The sequence below is a fragment of the Pseudorasbora parva genome, chromosome 10 (assembly GCF_024679245.1).
Source record: "Pseudorasbora parva isolate DD20220531a chromosome 10, ASM2467924v1, whole genome shotgun sequence".
Lineage (NCBI taxonomy): Eukaryota > Metazoa > Chordata > Actinopteri > Cypriniformes > Gobionidae > Pseudorasbora > Pseudorasbora parva.
Genome location: NC_090181.1, coordinates 24,421,020 through 24,439,382, shown reverse-complemented (window position 1 = coordinate 24,439,382; position 18,363 = coordinate 24,421,020). Strand labels below are relative to the sequence as shown.

At 38.0% G+C, this 18,363-nt stretch overlaps 1 protein-coding gene across 1 annotated transcript; it reads left to right on the top strand.

The window, feature by feature from the left end:
• Positions 1-823: 823 nt before the first annotated feature.
• Positions 824-18,076, top strand: pla2g4f.2 (phospholipase A2, group IVF, tandem duplicate 2). The gene is made up of 21 exons (XM_067454615.1): positions 824-1,015; positions 6,223-6,357; positions 7,138-7,210; positions 7,394-7,530; positions 7,943-8,074; positions 10,716-10,756; positions 10,980-11,022; positions 11,366-11,420; positions 11,671-11,819; positions 11,955-12,068; positions 12,150-12,187; positions 12,347-12,485; positions 12,619-12,755; positions 12,889-13,111; positions 13,217-13,334; positions 13,700-13,837; positions 13,948-14,055; positions 16,042-16,221; positions 16,331-16,500; positions 16,586-16,772; positions 17,182-18,076. Exons 2-21 carry the CDS (start codon positions 6,340-6,342, stop codon positions 17,415-17,417), a joined length of 2,436 nt encoding a protein of 811 aa, XP_067310716.1. The 5' UTR covers positions 824-1,015; positions 6,223-6,339; the 3' UTR covers positions 17,418-18,076.
• The last annotated feature ends 287 nt before the right edge of the window (positions 18,077-18,363 follow it).

Genomic DNA, 18,363 nt, shown 5'->3' with positions numbered 1-18,363 from the left:
GGGGCTTATGTTTCCCGTCTTCCCTGTGATTCCTTTTATGGTATGTTTAAGCTATGTTCTGTTATTTCTAGTTTAGGTGTTTTGCCCCCTTGTGGGTTTTGTTTTGTATTTATGTTTCTTTTAATAAATAAATCATTCATTTCTGCAGTTAAGTCCTCGCACCATTTTCCTTTGTATGTGACGTGACACACATAGCACCCCACATTGAAAGAAAAACACCATGATATGGTTCTACACCTTCATTTGAGTCCAGCTGTGTTAGATTATACTGACTGGACTTGATTAGGATCTGCAAGGAGGAATGGCAGAGGATCCCCAAATCCAGGTGTGAAAAACTTGCATCTTTCCCAAAAAGGTTCATGGCTGTATTATATCAAAAGGGTTCTTCTACTAAATACTGAGCAGGGTCTGAATACTTAGGACCATGTGATATTTTAGGTTTTCTTTTTTGCACATCTGCAAAAATGTCAACAATTCTGTATTTTTCTGTCAATATGGGGTGTTGTGTGTACATTAATGAGAAAAAAATGAACTTAAATGATTTTAGCAAATCTGCAATATAGGCCTATATATATATATAAAAAAAAAGAGTTCAAACAATGAAAATGTGTCTGAATACTTTCCGTACTCACTGTAGCCTATATATTTTCTGTAGAATGTAGTGCTTTATAAATAAAATTCATTATTATATAAGCTACCTAAACTAAGCAACTGCCATCGAGAGAGTAGCCTATGCATCGACGTCACTTTCCCGCCAGAACACGCCCCTGAGTCAGAAGAGCTGCTGTGTGACTGAATTGAATAAGGGAAAACTCAAGTAAAACAAACGGTTTTTTAAACTAAAGGATGGATTCAATATAGTGCTCCTTACAACTTACCAAAGACCCAGTGATCATTGGATATTGACATGCAGCGAGGCTGCCAGGAATCGTGTTTTCCCCACGTTTTGTACGAGCATGACAAAAGTGCAGTGTATCACTGCCCAGAACTCTTAGCAACTGCTAGCAACATACCGGTATGTTTGTTCTTCAATAAAGCATAGAAGATTATGAGAGAGAGAGAGAGATGTCGTGTTGGGTTCTTGATAAAAGCAATAAAGACGCAGCAGCTCGTGTTTACATGGCTTAACCTCTTTTATTCACTCCCGAACTGCCCCGCTATCTTGATAGGAAGGCTCCCTCTCGCCCCCTAGCGCCCAGGCATGTAACATTATTATAGATCACACCACATCTCCCTTTCTGAAAAGCAATAAACTGTGACCTACATCTTTTATCACTATTACATCAAACTCTTAATCTTACATTTACTACACTGTGAAATATCAGGGATACTATAACCCATTTCTTTACAAAATCTATTTAGCTCTTTCCTTTTCCCCCTAATTTACATAGGTACAAGATTACACTCAAGCTTATGAACTCTTTTAGGTTTCTTTTAGGCTAAAAATGAACACACAGTAGCCTCCATAACATTTAACACTCAACAGGATTAAACTTCCCTTAAGACCACTTAAACAAACCATTTTGCATTGCCCCACCAATACATTTCACTGTTTCTTTTCTTTTCCTTTTTTTTTTTTTACATTTCACTTTTTTTTTTTTCTCTCTTTTCTTTTTTTTTTCACATTTCTCACAGGTCCAGTCTATCTGGTTTTTTGATAGTTCTGCCAGATCTGGTTCTCACAGCTTGAGGAGAGCACGGATGCTCCTCTGGAGAATCCTGACCAGTGTCTGTCAGAGAGTCCTTCAGATTAACCCTTGCAGCATGTTCATGTGATTCACCGGTGTTATCTGCCGACATGGGCACAAGGTGGCGGCGATTTCGCCTTACGGTACCCTGTGGTCCACTGACCAGGTAAGATCTTGGTGTTTCATGTGCAGATGTCACAGTACCTGTAGATCTTGTATCTGTAATCCACACTTGATCTCCTGGTGACAGATCAGAGAGGTTTCTCACTCTGTGTTTGCGGTCATAATTGCTTGAGTCCATCCACCTCTTCTCTCTTTCCTTACGCTGCAGCGACTGAAGGTCTGGGATAGCTGGATCCAACACCGCCGGAAGAACTGGCACTGTTGTGCGCAGGCGGCGCCCCATGAGCAGCTGGGCCGGACTAAAGCCATTGCTCAAAGGAGTGTTCCTGTAAGCCAACAGCGCACGGTAGGGGTCAGTTGCTTTCTTAAGCAAGTTTTTGATGGTTTGGACGGCACGCTCGGCCTCCCCATTGCTTTGAGGGTATCTTGGGCTGCTTGTTACATGCTCAAACTCATACTCGGTGGCGAAAGCTGTCATGTGAGCCCCTGCAAACTGAGGCCCGTTGTCCGTGACTAGAATCTCTGGTATGCCGTGTCTGGAGAAAATTGACTTGAGGTGTTTTACCACATCCACACTTCTTGTCGGGCTCAGCTGGGCCACCTCCACATACCTGGAAAAATAGTCCACAACAAGCAAGTAGTCTTTGTTTTTCAGTGTAAACAAATCAGCCCCAAGCTTCTGCCATGGCCTATCAGGTAGCTTGGAAGGCATAAGAGGCTCAGTCCTATTGGCACGTTCTTTAATGCACACAGTGCACTTCAACACCAGCTCGCTTATCTGGCTACTTAGCCCCGGCCACCACACGGATTGTTTGGCTCGTTCGCGGCATTTAACTATTCCCTGGTGCCCTTCATGAATTTTCTCTAGCACTCCATTTCTCATTACCGATGGGATAACTAGCCTAGTACCCCGCAATAATAGGCCATTGTGAGTGCTGAGCACAGCCCTTTCGGTCCAGTAAGGTTTTACCATCGTGTCAAGTCTACTGCGATCAGGCCAGCCTTCGATGCAGTATTTCATCACTTCGGCACACACGCTGTCCGCACTTAGGTGTTTCCGCAGTTCGGATAAGTAGGTCTCACTTGCTGGTAAGTTTGCAAATACAGAGTCCACATAAATGTTGGTTTCCTCCAACAAGCCATCTCCGTCGGTCTCACCACTCTTCAGCGGTGCCCGCGACAGTGTGTCTGCTGTTGTGAGGCTTTTCCCTGGGACATGTGTGATTGTGTACCTGTACCTCATGAGTCTCATCCTGAATCTTTGTATTCTAGGTGGGAGGGAATCCAGCGCTTGTCCACCCAGCAAGCTCACGAGGGGTTTGTGGTCTGTCTCAAGCTCAAAATGGAGACCAGTGATGAAGTCGCTGAAACGTTCACATGCCCAGGTCAGGGCCAGTGCTTCTTTCTCCACTTGAGCATAGCGCTGCTCTGTGCTTGTGAGCGCCCTGGACGCATATGCCACCGGCGCCCAGGTTTCCTGGCATTTCTGCAGGAGTACACTGCCTAGCCCATATGCCGAAGCATCAGCTGATATTTTCAGTTCTTTGTTTGGGTCATACAACTGCAGGACCGGCGTGGACACTAACTCTTGTTTAAGGCTGGTGAACGCTCTCTGCTGCTCAGGCCCCCAATACCACAGGTTTTTCTTTGAAAGCAGGTCTCTGAGAGCTTTATCTTTGTCCGCTAAATTGGGCACGAACTTGCCAAGTTGATTTACCATGCCCAGAAAGCTCCTGAGCTCACTGATGTTGTGTGGAGGATCCATCTCGCGTACAGCACGGGTCTTCTCTGGATCTGGGCTTATCCCATCTGCTGAGATGATGTATCCGAGAAATTTCACCTTGGTTTTGCTGAACTCACACTTAGCTGTATTCAGTGTGATGCCAGCCGCCTGTGCCCTCTGCAGAACCACATGCACCCGTGTGTCGTGCTCTGCCTGTGTGGAACCCCATATAAGGACGTCATCCATGTGGCAGACGACTCCTTCTAAGCCTTCTGTCACCTCTGTCACCATCCGGTTCTGAAAATGTTCTGGAGCTGAAGCTATGCCGAATGGTAGGCGGTTGAAGAAGTAGCGCCCGAATGGGGTGATAAAAGTGGTGTAATGGGCACAGTCTCTTGATAATGGGATTTGCCAAAACCCCATATTAGCATCCAGCTTGGTGAATAATTTTGCGCCAGACAGCATACCTAGCGTCTGGTCCACAGATGGGAGGATAAATTTTTCCCTGCACACCGCTTCGTTGAGGGGAGAGAGATCTACACAGATCCGGATTTCATCCTTGGATTTCTTTGGTGCCACCACCATGCCAGAGCACCACTCTGTCGGCTGTTCGATCCGGCTAATGACTCCTAGCTGCTCCATGCGCTGGAGTTCCTGTTTTACTTTTCCCATTAAGGGCAGTGGAACACGGCGAGGCACTTTCAAGGACACGGGCCTGGCATCTGGTCTGAGCTTGATTGTGTACTGATGCTGTACTAAACCTAACCCGCCGCACAGCTTTGGATATTGCAGTTTTACAGACTCTAAGTCAATGCTCTCTACTCTGGCTACAAGTCTGAGGCTAACTGAGGCAGGTCTACTCAGCAGAGCTGTGTTCAGGTGCTTCACAACATAGATGTCCTCTGTGGTGCATTTATCCCCACATTTCAGTACTTCTCTGGCTACACCCACTACAGCGAGAGGTACACGGCCTGGCCCAAACAGTGCTTTGTTGCTTTGAGTTAGCTTGTATGAAGTGCCACTGCATACCTGTCTATACACTTGCTCTGGTATGACAGAAACGTCCGCTCCGGTATCAATCTTAAATCTCACATTAGAACGCCTCACTTGTACGTCTACAGTCCATGCCTGATCTCCAGCATCAACAGTTCCCAGGAATATATCGTTGTCTTCTGTGACAGCACTCACACTTTTAGTAGATTTGCACACTTTGCCATAATGTCCTCGTTTACCACAATTGTGGCAGTCTGCATTCTTTGCTGGGCACTGGAATTTAGCATGTGACTTACCACATTTAGGGCATGACCTATGCTCTGCTCCTAATTGTGTTTCGTGTTTATCTTTGTGCTGTTTCACTGGCTGTCTTTTATTTTTCCAGGCTAGCTGTTTTGCTTTCTTAGTGTGTACTGCATCCACTGTAGATTTATTGGCATGTGCAGCATCTCCTCTCAGATCCGTTTGTTGCCGTTTAATGTCCTCCGCTTGTCTTACCATGTTAATGGCCTTTGCCAGATCCAGCCTGCTCTCCATCTGCATTTTCTGTGAAAGCACAGTGTCTCTAATGCCCACTACGATCCTGTCTCTCAACAGCTCATCGCGCAGTGCCCCATATTCACAATCTTCCGCCAGTGCGTATAAAGCAGTTATGAACGAGTCTGCTGATTCGGACGGCCCCTGAACTCGCTGGTTAAATTTGGCTCTCTGGTATATCACGTTTTTCTTCGGCACGAAAAAGTTTGTGAAACCGTCTCTGACGGAGCTGTATATCAGTTTCTGTTCCGCGGTTAATGTTAGCCCTTTTAACACATCATCCGCCTCGTCCCCCATGCAATAAATTAGCGTGTTCACCTGATTAGCGTCTGATGACTTATCCAGATCGCTAGCCACTCTGAAGCGCTCAAACCGTCTTATCCACTTTTCCCAGTCTTGTGGCCTAGCAAAGTCGAATGATTCTGGCGGATTTATTGAGAACATTGCCGATGCTTTCGCAGGAAGCTGTGGAGGGTCGTTCTGTTCAGCTTGCTGTCCCCGTTGTGCTTGCGACATGCTTGCTTTTTTTCCAACTTTTTACACTCCCCCTCTTCTCATATAATATCCGCTATCCATTCATCTGTTTTGCACCACTTCTGACACCATGTCGTGTTGGGTTCTTGATAAAAGCAATAAAGACGCAGCAGCTCGTGTTTACATGGCTTAACCTCTTTTATTCACTCCCGAACTGCCCCGCTATCTTGATAGGAAGGCTCCCTCTCGCCCCCTAGCGCCCAGGCATGTAACATTATTATAGATCACACCACAAGAGAGACTGATTGATGGATCCCTGCATATTTAACATTCCTTCCATTAGTCCTTACTGTCCCATGTTCACAATAAAAAAATAAAATAGAAAAAAAAAATAATAATAATAGGCTAATAATAAAACATTTAAATGGCTGCTGTCATATCTTCACCTTTTAAAAGTTTAGGGGTTTCCCCGTGCCCTGACACTGCAGCGCTAGTCAAAACATTTGTCATTTGCGTCTTATCGTAATAAGCAGTAGGCTAATTAGGAGTGTATTGGGGCAAATGTCATATTAATTATAATAGATAGGCTAATATCAATCGAAGATAACCGCAAACAGAGGGAGGATAATTTTTGTAACCCAAACTCCACAGGCTACTTTAACACACCATCAAATATTTTATCAGGGTGCGAAGGGCTGGCGACAAACAAGTTCCTCTGGTTTTCTCTTTTATATCTCCCTTTGACAAGCGATATCTTCATTTCATCTTCTGCCTTTGAGACTTCACTGTTGGCTTGCTGAAATGACGACAATGCTGAAGGTAGGTTACTAGCTCACAGATATTGACAGTGATGAATTAACCTACTTGTTTTGTAGTATTACTATTTTAGCTTTAAACCACAAATATCAGCTTTACGAACAAACATCCAGGATATTGATCGGGTCCGTTATGACAGTGATTCATATGATGAAATCAGATATGAAAGTTTGTTTTGGTTTGTTAACCAGAAACTATTGAGAATGAAAAATAATAATAATAATTAATCTCTCTTTTATTGTAGTTACAACAAATATGTCATTAGCTAAAAGAGTTGTAGCAATTCATTTGGGCACTTTTGTTAAATATTTTTACATTAATAGGCTAAAAACTTAATTTGGATAAAAATTTGTGAATTTTGTTTAAATAGGCCTACGTTTAAACAAAAGCGTAGAACTTTTTTTTTTTTTTTTGCAAGCTAAATGCTTGTTTTACTATGCTTATTGTTAAATGTTAATTTTATGTAAATCTATTTGTAGTAACAATAATAAAACAAAACTGCAACATGAAATGTCAATAGGGTATGGCAATTAAAAAAAACCCAGCAACACAGGCAATGATCATGAATGCATCTGTAGGCCTATTAGCAATACTAAATGCTCCATATTTTTTAAGTCATATTTTTATATTTTCATTTGTTGTTAAGTTTAGCCTGAAGGGATCATTTGAAATGAGTGGAATTAATTCACATATTTCTTACATCTTCTGTATGAAGCACATATTTTGCTGTTACAAATTCCAATCACTGGTTTAAACCAGTTTAATTTTGCTTCTGTCTCACAGAAAGAGTTCATGCCGTACTGGAACCTGAGTGTTACAGTGTTGCGGGGAAAATTCAACCAGTCATATGACATTTGTGAGTACATCAGCCCTCAAAAACATTGTGACTTGAAATATCAATAAAAATGCTTTATAATAGGTGATCTGGGTGTATTATGTGTTAGTGTGACTTTGCTGACTTTGATTTGCTGCATAGTACAACACATACTCCACCTAACAAGCGTGCTTAGCGTGCACTAACTTTGCTTTTTCTCTCCAGTGTCTAAATGTGACTGCTACGTCGTCTTAAAGTTACCAACGGCCTGTGCCTGCTGCCATCGCACCAAGACAGTAAATAATACTGATGCTCCAAAATGGAACGAAATGTTTCGTTTCAGAGTGTACAGCGGTGTCAAGGTGAAATCTGTTTTAAACTGTTGCAAGAAAACTCTTAAATAAATAAATAACGCCCTTACATGTATTACTAAGGGTTTTCTTAACTGAAAGGGTTTGTTGCAACTGAGCCTTGCCCTTCTAACCTTCCAACCATTGTTGTTGAATAATGACAGAGATAACTGACGTGCTGGTTATGCCAATGACAGTGAAATGCAATTATGCCAGCAGAGTCATCCTTTACAAATCATTTGAATAAACTAAAACTTTAATCACAATAATTAAACCGCTAAAATACTTTCCAAGATAAAATTGCCAACCAATGGCTAAAATTGTTCCATTGCCCTGAGTTTTATTTTATATGAACTTGCTAATTTGTGATACATGATCTAGGCAGAATTTTCACCCTATATTTGCCATTGTGTTGTCTCCTCAGAACATTCTGGAATTCCACATTTTTGATGCGGACGTATTCACGAAAGATGACTACTGCTCCACCATCCTATTCGACATTAATAACCTCACACCAGGACAAAAGCAAACAAAATGCTTTATTTCAGATGATAAGGTAGAAATATTTTTTAAGATGAAACTTAGAAGATGTCTCTCTTTATATTAGGTGGCCTTAACTGTACTTACAAAAAAATAAGTACAATGTACTTATTGTGTTCATATTGTATTGCAAAACACTTTTGCTGATATTGAGGTGGAATACAGGTAATGTTAGAGACAGGTGTGGTGGGATGGGTAAGTTTAAGGGTAGGGTTAGGTGTTAACAGTGAAATTATTGTAATTACAGATGTAATTACACACAGGTAAAACATGTAAAAATTTAAGCACAATGCAAACACATGTGTACTCAATAAGTGCATTGTATCAAATTATTCATTTAAATGTTAGTACATAGTAGCTAAGGCCACCTAAAATAAAGTAGGTACTAGCTATCACAATTTTTTTCCCATTTTATTTTACAAAGTCTTCAAAGTGGAAGTAGCCTTTGGTGTCTATTCCGTTACCTCTGGTGCTCTTTGGTCACTTCTAACCGGAAAATGTTCTGTTTTAAAATGTAAAAAATCACAGCTTCATTAGAATGATATGAAACTTGGTGACTTTTTTAGCATTAGGTATGTAAACAAACACACAAAAAAATTGGGGTCATGATTCGAGCATGCTAATTGGTCGTAAAAAAAAAAAAAAAAAAGCAGCGTTCATTGTCTTTGGTCATAAATGACCGACCATAGGAAATGATTGGGAAATCGGTTAAAACACAAAATTCTCAGAATATTTGTGTGTGTACAATCTACAAATCGGCCACAATGCTCAAAAAGTACACAGCAGTAAAGGGGTGATACTCTTAAACATCAAGAGTGTGATATTGATACATCCACTCACACACACACACACACACACACACACACACACACACACACACACACACACACACACACACACACACACACACACACACACACACACACACACACACACACACACACACACACACACACACACACACACACACATACACAAACACACCTATGAAAACCTGAACCTATCAACCACATTTTGAATTATCAAAAATCACAGATAAAATCACTTTTATGGCATTAGGTATGTAAACACACAAAAAAAATGAGGACACTATTTGAGCAAGTTGTAAAAAAATATACTCCTACTTGTGCTCTCAAAAATGACCACCTTAGGAATTTAATGTGAAATCTTCAAAAACACAAATTCACAGAAAAAAAAACACTATTTCTAACAAAGAAAAATTATAATAAATAGTCTTTGCTATTTTTTTAATATATATTCAAATCCATCTAAAAAAATAAAATAATTACAGTTTTTCTCAATTGTTTACACACATTTTCTGAAAGCATGCCTCATATTCTCAGAACTCTACACACAAATCCAAAAAAACACACACAATGGGTAAAACCCTCAATTCTCCTGCAAAATGAAACTTTACATTCAAAACAATGTTATTTCTTCTCAAAATGGGATTTTGTTTTCAAATGACACACACAAACCATCATATGTATAGACATTTATAAGAACCAGCTGAACACGGATGTGCTCAATGTAAAACACTATGATGAATGTAAAATACTTCTCCGTTCATCATAATGACTGAGGCCTTTTTTGGTTCAGTGTTACAGTACAAACATAAGTGTGTTGTAAAATATTTGAGAATATTGTTTTCATACTCAGAACACACAAATACACAGTAACATTTTATTTTATTTTTCCTGCAAAAACAATGTACACAGTGTACATCCCATTCCCAACCAACACAAAGTTGCACATACACTACATACAAAACAACAGAAGAATTTACTGTATACAGTTACAGTAAAAAAGTAAAATAATAATAATAATAATAATCTTCTCTTCTGTTCTGTTCTGTTGCCCTTTTATGCTAAAGCTCTGATTGCTAATTGTAAAACTGTGTGACGAGTGTTTGCCCTTGTGATGTGCATATTTGAATGGCAGTGTGTTCCTTGTGAAAACAAGATATTTTCTGCATGAAAATTGTGCCAAAAGCAGAGAATTGTGTGTAGTGTTTTGAAAATAGTGTGTTTTAGAACTGCAATTTGAGTATAAAGCAGGAACTGTGCTTGTAGTTTAGCAGAATTGGTTCGAGGGGGTTGGTGCATGAGTTACATGTTGTGGTCTCAAGTACCAGAATTTGTGTGTTAACAATTGAGAAAAACTGTAAATGTGTTCAAAAGTAAAACTAGGGAATTGACAAGCCCCTCCATAGAGACCTCTGTCTAGAGGATTACACCTATGGTTGCATAATTTCTTAAATAATTCCAAAAGAGGGCGCTAATCTGCCTTCAAATATTTTATTTTCATTATGAATTTTTAGTCTCTATTTTAACCTAAAAGTCTGCAATAAAATAAATAATAATAATAATAATAATAATAATAATAATAATAATAATAATAATAATAATAATAATAATAATATTAATATTTCATAATTTTCAATGGCAAAAATAGACCATTATTATTGCATAAATATTAAAAAAATACCATCAAATCATCTCGAAATACAAAATTAAAAAGAAAAAAATATTATTAAAGAAAAATAAATTGCATTGGTTTTACTGGGGTGGAGGAAGTTTAATGTTTAGGTGTCTGGTCACTTATGACCGGGAATGCAACCCGTCCTATCAATGATTATGATGTACTTTTCTTTCCAGAAAAAGAGTGAGCTTTGGGTGGAGTTTGAAATGACAGAGAGGTGAGTGAAAATGATAACAATCTGTAAAAAATAAAACATAAAAATAATCTGCAAAAACAACAATGGCTGTGTCATTTCCACCACCAATAACCACTTATACATGTGGGGTAATCCAGATTAGTTAGTAATAGCCTAATTCCTCCCTATTAAAAAATACATCTAAAATACTATTACATCAGTCTGAATTAAACAGTCATTTTATCTCTTCCTTTTCTTTTTAAAGCTCTGAGAAGCCTGCACCATACCTCTCTAATGGAGTGCTGATGGTAAGAGTTTTGATACATTTAAAAAAAAGAACAGGTTGGAAATGATCATGGTATTTTATCAATATAATTGAATATTATATTTCAGTAAGCTCAAACGACTTACACTTAAAATGTTTTCATGATGTTGCAAAATAAATGCACATATTGTATTGAGTAAAATGCTTATGTGCATCATTAGACATTTATGTTTTATATATTTTACACAAACATTGTATACAATTCTTCAGCAGTATCATAAAGAATAAGTTCAGGTTGCCATAAAACAAAAATGACTGTATATTGGAAAATCTTAGTTGAACTTAAAAGTAAAACATTAAAAACACAGTTTTTCCATAATTTTTAGGCAGGCCCATTCTGTGCATTGGACGTGAAGGTGCAAAAACGTCTAAAGACTAATGGTAATTTGTTCTGCATATCAGACCCTCAATCAAATATTTAACTATACATGATATATTTCTTCATGATAACCACTGAAAGCATGAGAAATAAGCAATACTAAAATATGTTCGATTTCATAATAACAGCAAGTCTTCTAAAATAAGATTTTACATTTTTATTTTATATGAATAGGACCTTATTCAATTTTTAAAGGTGTTCCAATGAACAGTGCAAACAATGACCTCGTATTTTTCTCTTTGTTTACATCAGCGGAGAAGAGCATGGTGTTAAAACTGCGAGGCGCATATAAGGAAGACTGTATGATCCCGGGCTCTGTGGAAAACCCCAGCGGCACACAGACGCTATGCTACTACATCAACAGAGACCTGGAGACTGAATTTAGTCTCATCCCACCAAAAGTGTGTCATCGATTACTGATATTCTTAGCATAAGATGTCTTACTAAAATGATTGACAATAACGCATGCGCATGACTAGAACAGCTGAGAGTATACAATGATTGTTTATTTGTTTCCATGTTTATTGTTTGTCTAGGCTGTGACAGAAGTGAATGGGACAAATCCAAAGACTGTAGATGTTCTGTCATCAGTCTCTATTAAATCATTACCAGCCAAACAGCAGATTAAACTCTCCATGCCTGTCGGACAGGTGAGCACTGCTGAAATCAAATTGGAACTTTTTTTTGTGTCTACAATAAAAAGAAAAGCTAGTAATAATAAACTCTTTCAGGGTGAAGTGGATCTGCAGCTAAGCACAGCAGAGAGCCGGTAAATAATTGAAATGACTTTTCAAAGAAACTATTTTGGCATTTAATATATCAACCAAAACAGAAATTGGTGGTTAAATGACACTCTATGCCACCACAATTTGTTTTGGTCTGATTCCATTCAACCCTCAGAATAATCATGTGTGTGTGTGTTCTGAAGCTATGATGAAAAGTTGGATGTGCGTCTGGATTTTGATATTCCAGTGGAAGAAAAGAGTTTTCTGGTGAAGAGACGAATAGTCGTGTCACAAGCTCTACAGAAAGCTCTGAATCTCAGCTCTGCACCTGAGCCCAGCAAGGCAAGAAAACAAACCTTCAACTCACACTTCCTGGCTTATACCTGACAAACTATTGTTCCCATTCCATTTTTTATTTAATTTATATAATAACTGTTTGGATTAGTGTATTTATAAGATTGATGTGACTTCTCAGGTCCCATTGGTGGCTGTGGTGTGTTCAGGGGGCGGGAGCAGAGCAATGATTGGCACATTGGGAGCCCTAAGAGCCCTGCAAAAACTCCAACTTCTTGATGCGGTCAGCTACATCACAGGGGTTTCTGGCTCCACCTGGTGTGTATAGAGAGCTCTACGGGCTCCTGTTTGACCTGCTCTAGTGATTCTGTTTGCCATCAGGTTTAATTTCAAACAAGTTTTGCGTCATCAAAGTTCATTAAACGTCAAACTTTATCTCGTTGTCTCACAGGACTATGGCTTCTCTCTATGGTGACCCTAACTGGTCAAACAATGACCTAAATGGGGTTATGGAGTCTATAAAGAAGGAGCTCTCTAAAAGTGTGTTCAGTGTATTTTCCCCTGAGCAGCTACATCATTACAAAGAGAAGATGGAAGAGTGCGCAAAAGAGGGACATCTCGTATCTCTCATCGACATGTGGGGTCTGGCTATAGAGTATCTCATGCAAGGGAAGGTACATAAAACCCTTGATTGCACAGATGTAAAATACATTTTAAAAATAAAAATTCTAAATAATTTTCTCTGTCAGAAACGTCATCATAAATTCTTTCCTTCTCAGAAAAAAATGGGTACACTATCTGACCAGCAGATGGCACTATCAAAGGGTCAGAACCCTCTACCCATCTACACAGCCCTCAACATGAAGAATGGCAAGACAGGAAGTGTCATAGAGACTGGTACTGAATTTACTTTGTCTGGTTAAATTGGCCTGCTACTTTCAGCCCTAATAGATAATGGTCCTTTATGGTCAATAAGTTAATTATGTTTGTTCTTTACAGATCAATTCTTAAAGAGTGATTACTTGACTTAACTTGGAAACCCGTTGCCTTAAAATTAAGTAATAAACTTCATGCATAGTTGAACATTTTAAGTTATGTGAACTTAACAATTCCGCATAACTTCATTTTTTCAATTACGCACAAGTACAAGTAGTATAATTTTAATGCAATTGGTTTCCTCACTTTTTAAGTTAAGTCAACTGATCACTTTAAAGTGCTTACTGTAAATTTGTTGTCCAAGCATCTCTTTGCTCTCTTCTCAGAATGGTGTGAGTTCACCCCATATGAGGTTGGATTTACCAAGTATGGCGCCTTTATACCTGCACAAAACTTTGGGAGTGAATATTACCTCGGCCGCATGGTCAAGAAACTCCCTGAAATTGGGATATACTCTCTTTTGGGTAAATAGATTTAAATACTCCAAAGGTTAATGAATGGTAAACCATTTTAAGTTAAAGATAGTAAATTGTTTATATTCAACATTTTAGTGTGTGATGTGCTGTGTTTGCAGGGATATGGAGCAGTGTTTTCTCTCTGAGTCTGACTCAGCTTTGGAGTATTGTGACTGGAGTGGTCCCATCTTGGGCCAGCAAGATTGGGGAAGAAGTGAACAACACAGGTAAGAGGAAGGCAATATCCATGAGAACCTGACCAAATATTCCCAATGTCGCTTTTTATAAGTTTGGTTGACTTTTAGCTTTGTTAATGAGTACCCTTGTGAAAAAGAAGTGAGCTTAATTGTATTAAATATTATGCACTTGTAGTGTACTTCAGATCTTAAGAGTATATTAAAAAACTACTTGCAGATAATACCACTAATGAAATAAAAGGCCTCTTAAGTGTACTTGTCATGAATTGTAGCATGTGTGAAATAATCCACAAGGAAAGAGGCATGGCACAGGCAAATAGATCCAAGGAGTCTTTAATGAACACAAAGAAACTCAGAAAACATACAACACTTCCACAAAAGCGTTAACTACACCGAACAAAGAACAGTCAGAACTCAGGGCTTGAATACACGGGGATGGTAATAAACAAAGCAAGAACCAGATGCGTAACTCAATTGGAAACCATGGAAACAAACAAGGAATAAGAACTCAGGAAGAGGGAAAACAAAACAAAAAAGACTGTAGACTACTTAAAGAGAGTATACATTTATTATTTTATTTCCGTAAAATAAAATAATAAACAGTCCGTAACTTTTTTTTGGTTAAAAATTATCCAAAATCCATTTTTGAGCAAGTACATAACAAGCCAGTGTTTAAAATCTAACATTACGGTGAGCTTGTAATAATGTGTTGTAATTTGAGTGGTACTGATGGATTTCCTTGAGAAATTCGAGTATGTTTTTGTGTCATTACATCACGTCTACATACATAAAAAAGGAGTCCGGCTAGTAGTAGTATGGCAAAGGAGTCCGGCTAGTACTAGTATAGCAAAGGAGTCCGGCCAGTAGTAGTATAGCAAACAAGTCTGGCTAGTACACTGTAAAAAAAAAAAATGTTGGTTTTTGTTGGTTTAACTTAAAAAAGTAAGGAACCTGGTTGCCTTAAAATTATTGAGTTTATTGAAATTAAAAATTTGAGTTGATACAATGAAGTGAATATGTTTAATAAATAGAAACTCAAAATATTACTGTATTTGAACCACATACAAAATTGGATAAATCATTGTTTCACTGGGTAATCATAAATAAAACACACACAATTACCCAATATGCTTATAGAATCTTTTAATAATATTTTAATAAAGGTTGTCGAATCTCAAAAAATGTTCATTGTATTAACTCAAAATTTTAATTTCAGTGAACTATTTTTTACAGTATAGTAGTAAAGCATGTGAGGATGCTGCAGGTGTCAATTCATTTATAGCCTTTGCTCACAGAAGCGGGACAAATTAAACACCATTTTGATGGTGTATTGTAATCCAGAAAGGTCCAAACGACAATCATCAGTGACAACTGGAGATTCAGCCATGTCAAAACCAAAAGATTAGACTGTACAGAAATTTAAATCTACAGGTATTGCTAATACACACTAAAGACACATAGTCACACAATACTGATTTTGGTAACATTAACAATTTGAGAACAAAGCATAACAATAATAATAATTTGCAGGTTTTGAGGTGATATGAGCTAAATGAGCATTAAGTTGAATCACCATTGGTAGCGGGATTTACTGTAATGCTTTTTTTTCTCAGTCATTCAGAACAAAAGTGGCAGACATGTTACTTCTTGTTCAGATGACATTTTATAGCTTTTGTAGCTAGTGTTTTCTTTTCTTTTAAATTGTATATTTTGTAGTGGAAATCAATTTATTTAATAATGTTACCCCTAAATAAGGGGCAAATAAGTCACAAAGTATTAGCACAAAGGTACAATATATTTTTGTCTTTGCATATTTAAATAACTACAATATAGCACCATCTGGCAATATGTTCTAAAACTGGACATTTCACATAATGAAGGCAAGATGCAAAACATATAAAAACTTCACCCAGCCAGCTGTGTTTATAATGTTGATGCAAAATATTCAGTTTTGTGTTTAATTTTGTTTTATCTACATGCAAACTATAAATAAATATCATTTTCTTTTATCTGTAGACACAGACAACAAACCAACAACGTCAGACACGCTTCAAGTCAGCCCTATGACTGACATGGCAAAAAAGCTGAGCAACTTTTTGACCAGCCGTCCTGTTATTAGCCAAGCGTTCAACTTCCTGAGAGGCTTCAGCCTGCACAGGAACTACTGTGAGAACTGTGACTTCACCGCACACAAGGGTCAGAACATCATTTATGTTGTTAAGTTTAGCCTACTTTGTATCATTACCCTTTTGAATAAGTTTAATCAAACTGGGAATGGCCTAATTATAAAGTAGACTTTCTGCAGACACACACCCAGACGCCTTCCCGAACTCTCTGACACCAGCAGATGCCACACTTGGCTTGGTGGACTCTGCTTTTGTCCTCAAGTCAGGATTCCCTCCTGTGTTACGGAGTAACAGACATGCGGACATCATTCTGTCCCTGAATTACGCTTGGGACTCAGACCATTTCAAGGTGAGAAGCCCTGAAAGATTCAACTGATTACAGGGAGAAGGATCGTGAGGAAAATGTGATTTTGATGTTTATGTGTGTTCAATAGGCCATTAAGCAAATTCAGGAGTACTGTGCTGATCGGAAGATTCCATTTCCAAAGATCGATTACAAAAAGTTGGGGTCTGAGCCAATTAGGGAAGTTTATGTGTTTGAAGATAAAGACAATCCAGATGCTCCCATAGTGCTTCACTTTCCCTTGATCAATGCCTCATTCAAACAGTTTAAAGCTCCTGGTGAGTATGGCCATCTTTAACTTTTACTATTACCAAAAAGTTTGAATTATTAGAGGGATAGTTCACCCAGAAATTAAAATTATCTCATAATTTACGCACCAAAATATAGAAATTTAGATTTTTTTCTCTCCATGCAATGATAGTTAATGGAATCCAAAACAACTTTGGACCCCATTGACTTTTACTGTATGTATAAAAAACACAGAGGCATTTTCAAATATCTTCTGTGTTCCTCAAAAGAAAGAAAGTCACAGGTTCAGAATGGTAAAAGGGTCCATAAAAGATGGCAAACAATAGTTCTTTTAAATTTTTTAGATAGAGATTCTTCTTTTGCATGAAGATACTCAGTAGATTACAAAGTGTATTCATATCAACTAAAAACAATTGTGTGTGTGTGTTTGTGTGGTAGGAGTGAAGAGAGAGGGTAAGGCGGAGATGAAAGAAGGAGATATTAATATTGACTTTAGTACGTTCTGTCAATTTGCCACTCATAACCTTACCTACCAGCCTAAAGATTTCCAGAAGCTGGCCAACCTCACCACCTACAACATTCTCAACAACAAAGACATCATTTTAAACACGCTGAACGAAGTGCTTAAGAGAAACACAGAGAAAACTCCTGTTACAAAGTCATCCAAAATTTGAGGTGATTTTGAGGCCGGAAGTTAAGGCTGACAGCAGGAGCAATTAGTGAGGGATTTTTGTACATTTAGCTCTAAAAGGAATCATTTAATGGGATAGTTCTTTCTAAAACGATGTGATTTTCTTTTCTTTTTCTGTAGATCAGAGGGTGTTAATGTAATAATCTATTCTTTACAATGAAAGTGAAGGGTGACCAGGGGCTGTCAAGCTGGGAACTCTTGTGTTATGAAATGTTTTATGATGGGGAAAAGCAGGTGTAAAGCAGATTAGCCCTGTTACACACGTTCTTGAAATCCCCCCTAAATATCAGCAGTGCTGGGTAGTTACTGGTTACATGTATCAAATGTAATCAAATGTTAAAAAATGAAGTACTTGTAATTAGATTATATTACATTTTAAAATACTCACAATCAGATACTTTTCTATTGATTACATATTATTCTCATGATAGCAGTAAATTATCCATAATTCATTGATTATACTTTATTATATTTATATGCTCTTTTCTATAAAATTCAACAGTTTATATATGTTCAGAAGGTCTTCCAGGTTTGTGGAATTGCACACACAGACCAGTCATTAGTTATGTGACTATACAGAAATCATTTTACTTTTAAAGGAGTCTTGAACTGCATTGTTTTATTGTTTTATAATGTTTCTTGCCGTGCACTTATAATGTTTGTATGATTTTTCATGAAAATTGTCATAATTTAGGAAATAAAAGGCCCTTTTCTACCCTTATTTTAGCTCTTTGATTTGAACGCTTTGTTTGAAAGGGCGTGTCTGCTGTGAGACTTCTGTGATTGGCTAACATCCTTGCATATGTAACAGCTAAGTATTACATGTGGAACTCTTTTGAAAACTTTTAGCATGTTTTTCAGATTATTTCCATCCCACTAAAAGAAACGATTTGAATTTGACGTTTAGTCACTTGATGTACAGACACATA

What these genes read in the sequence shown, in the direction of transcription:
- pla2g4f.2 (XM_067454615.1), top strand. An exon ending in TCTCTAATGGAGTGCTGATG is followed by an intron (nt 11,023 to 11,365) that starts GTAAGAGTTTTG and finishes CATAATTTTTAG; the next exon opens with GCAGGCCCATTCTGTGCATT. An exon ending in AGTATCTCATGCAAGGGAAG is followed by an intron (nt 13,112 to 13,216) that starts GTACATAAAACC and finishes TTTCCTTCTCAG; the next exon opens with AAAAAAATGGGTACACTATC.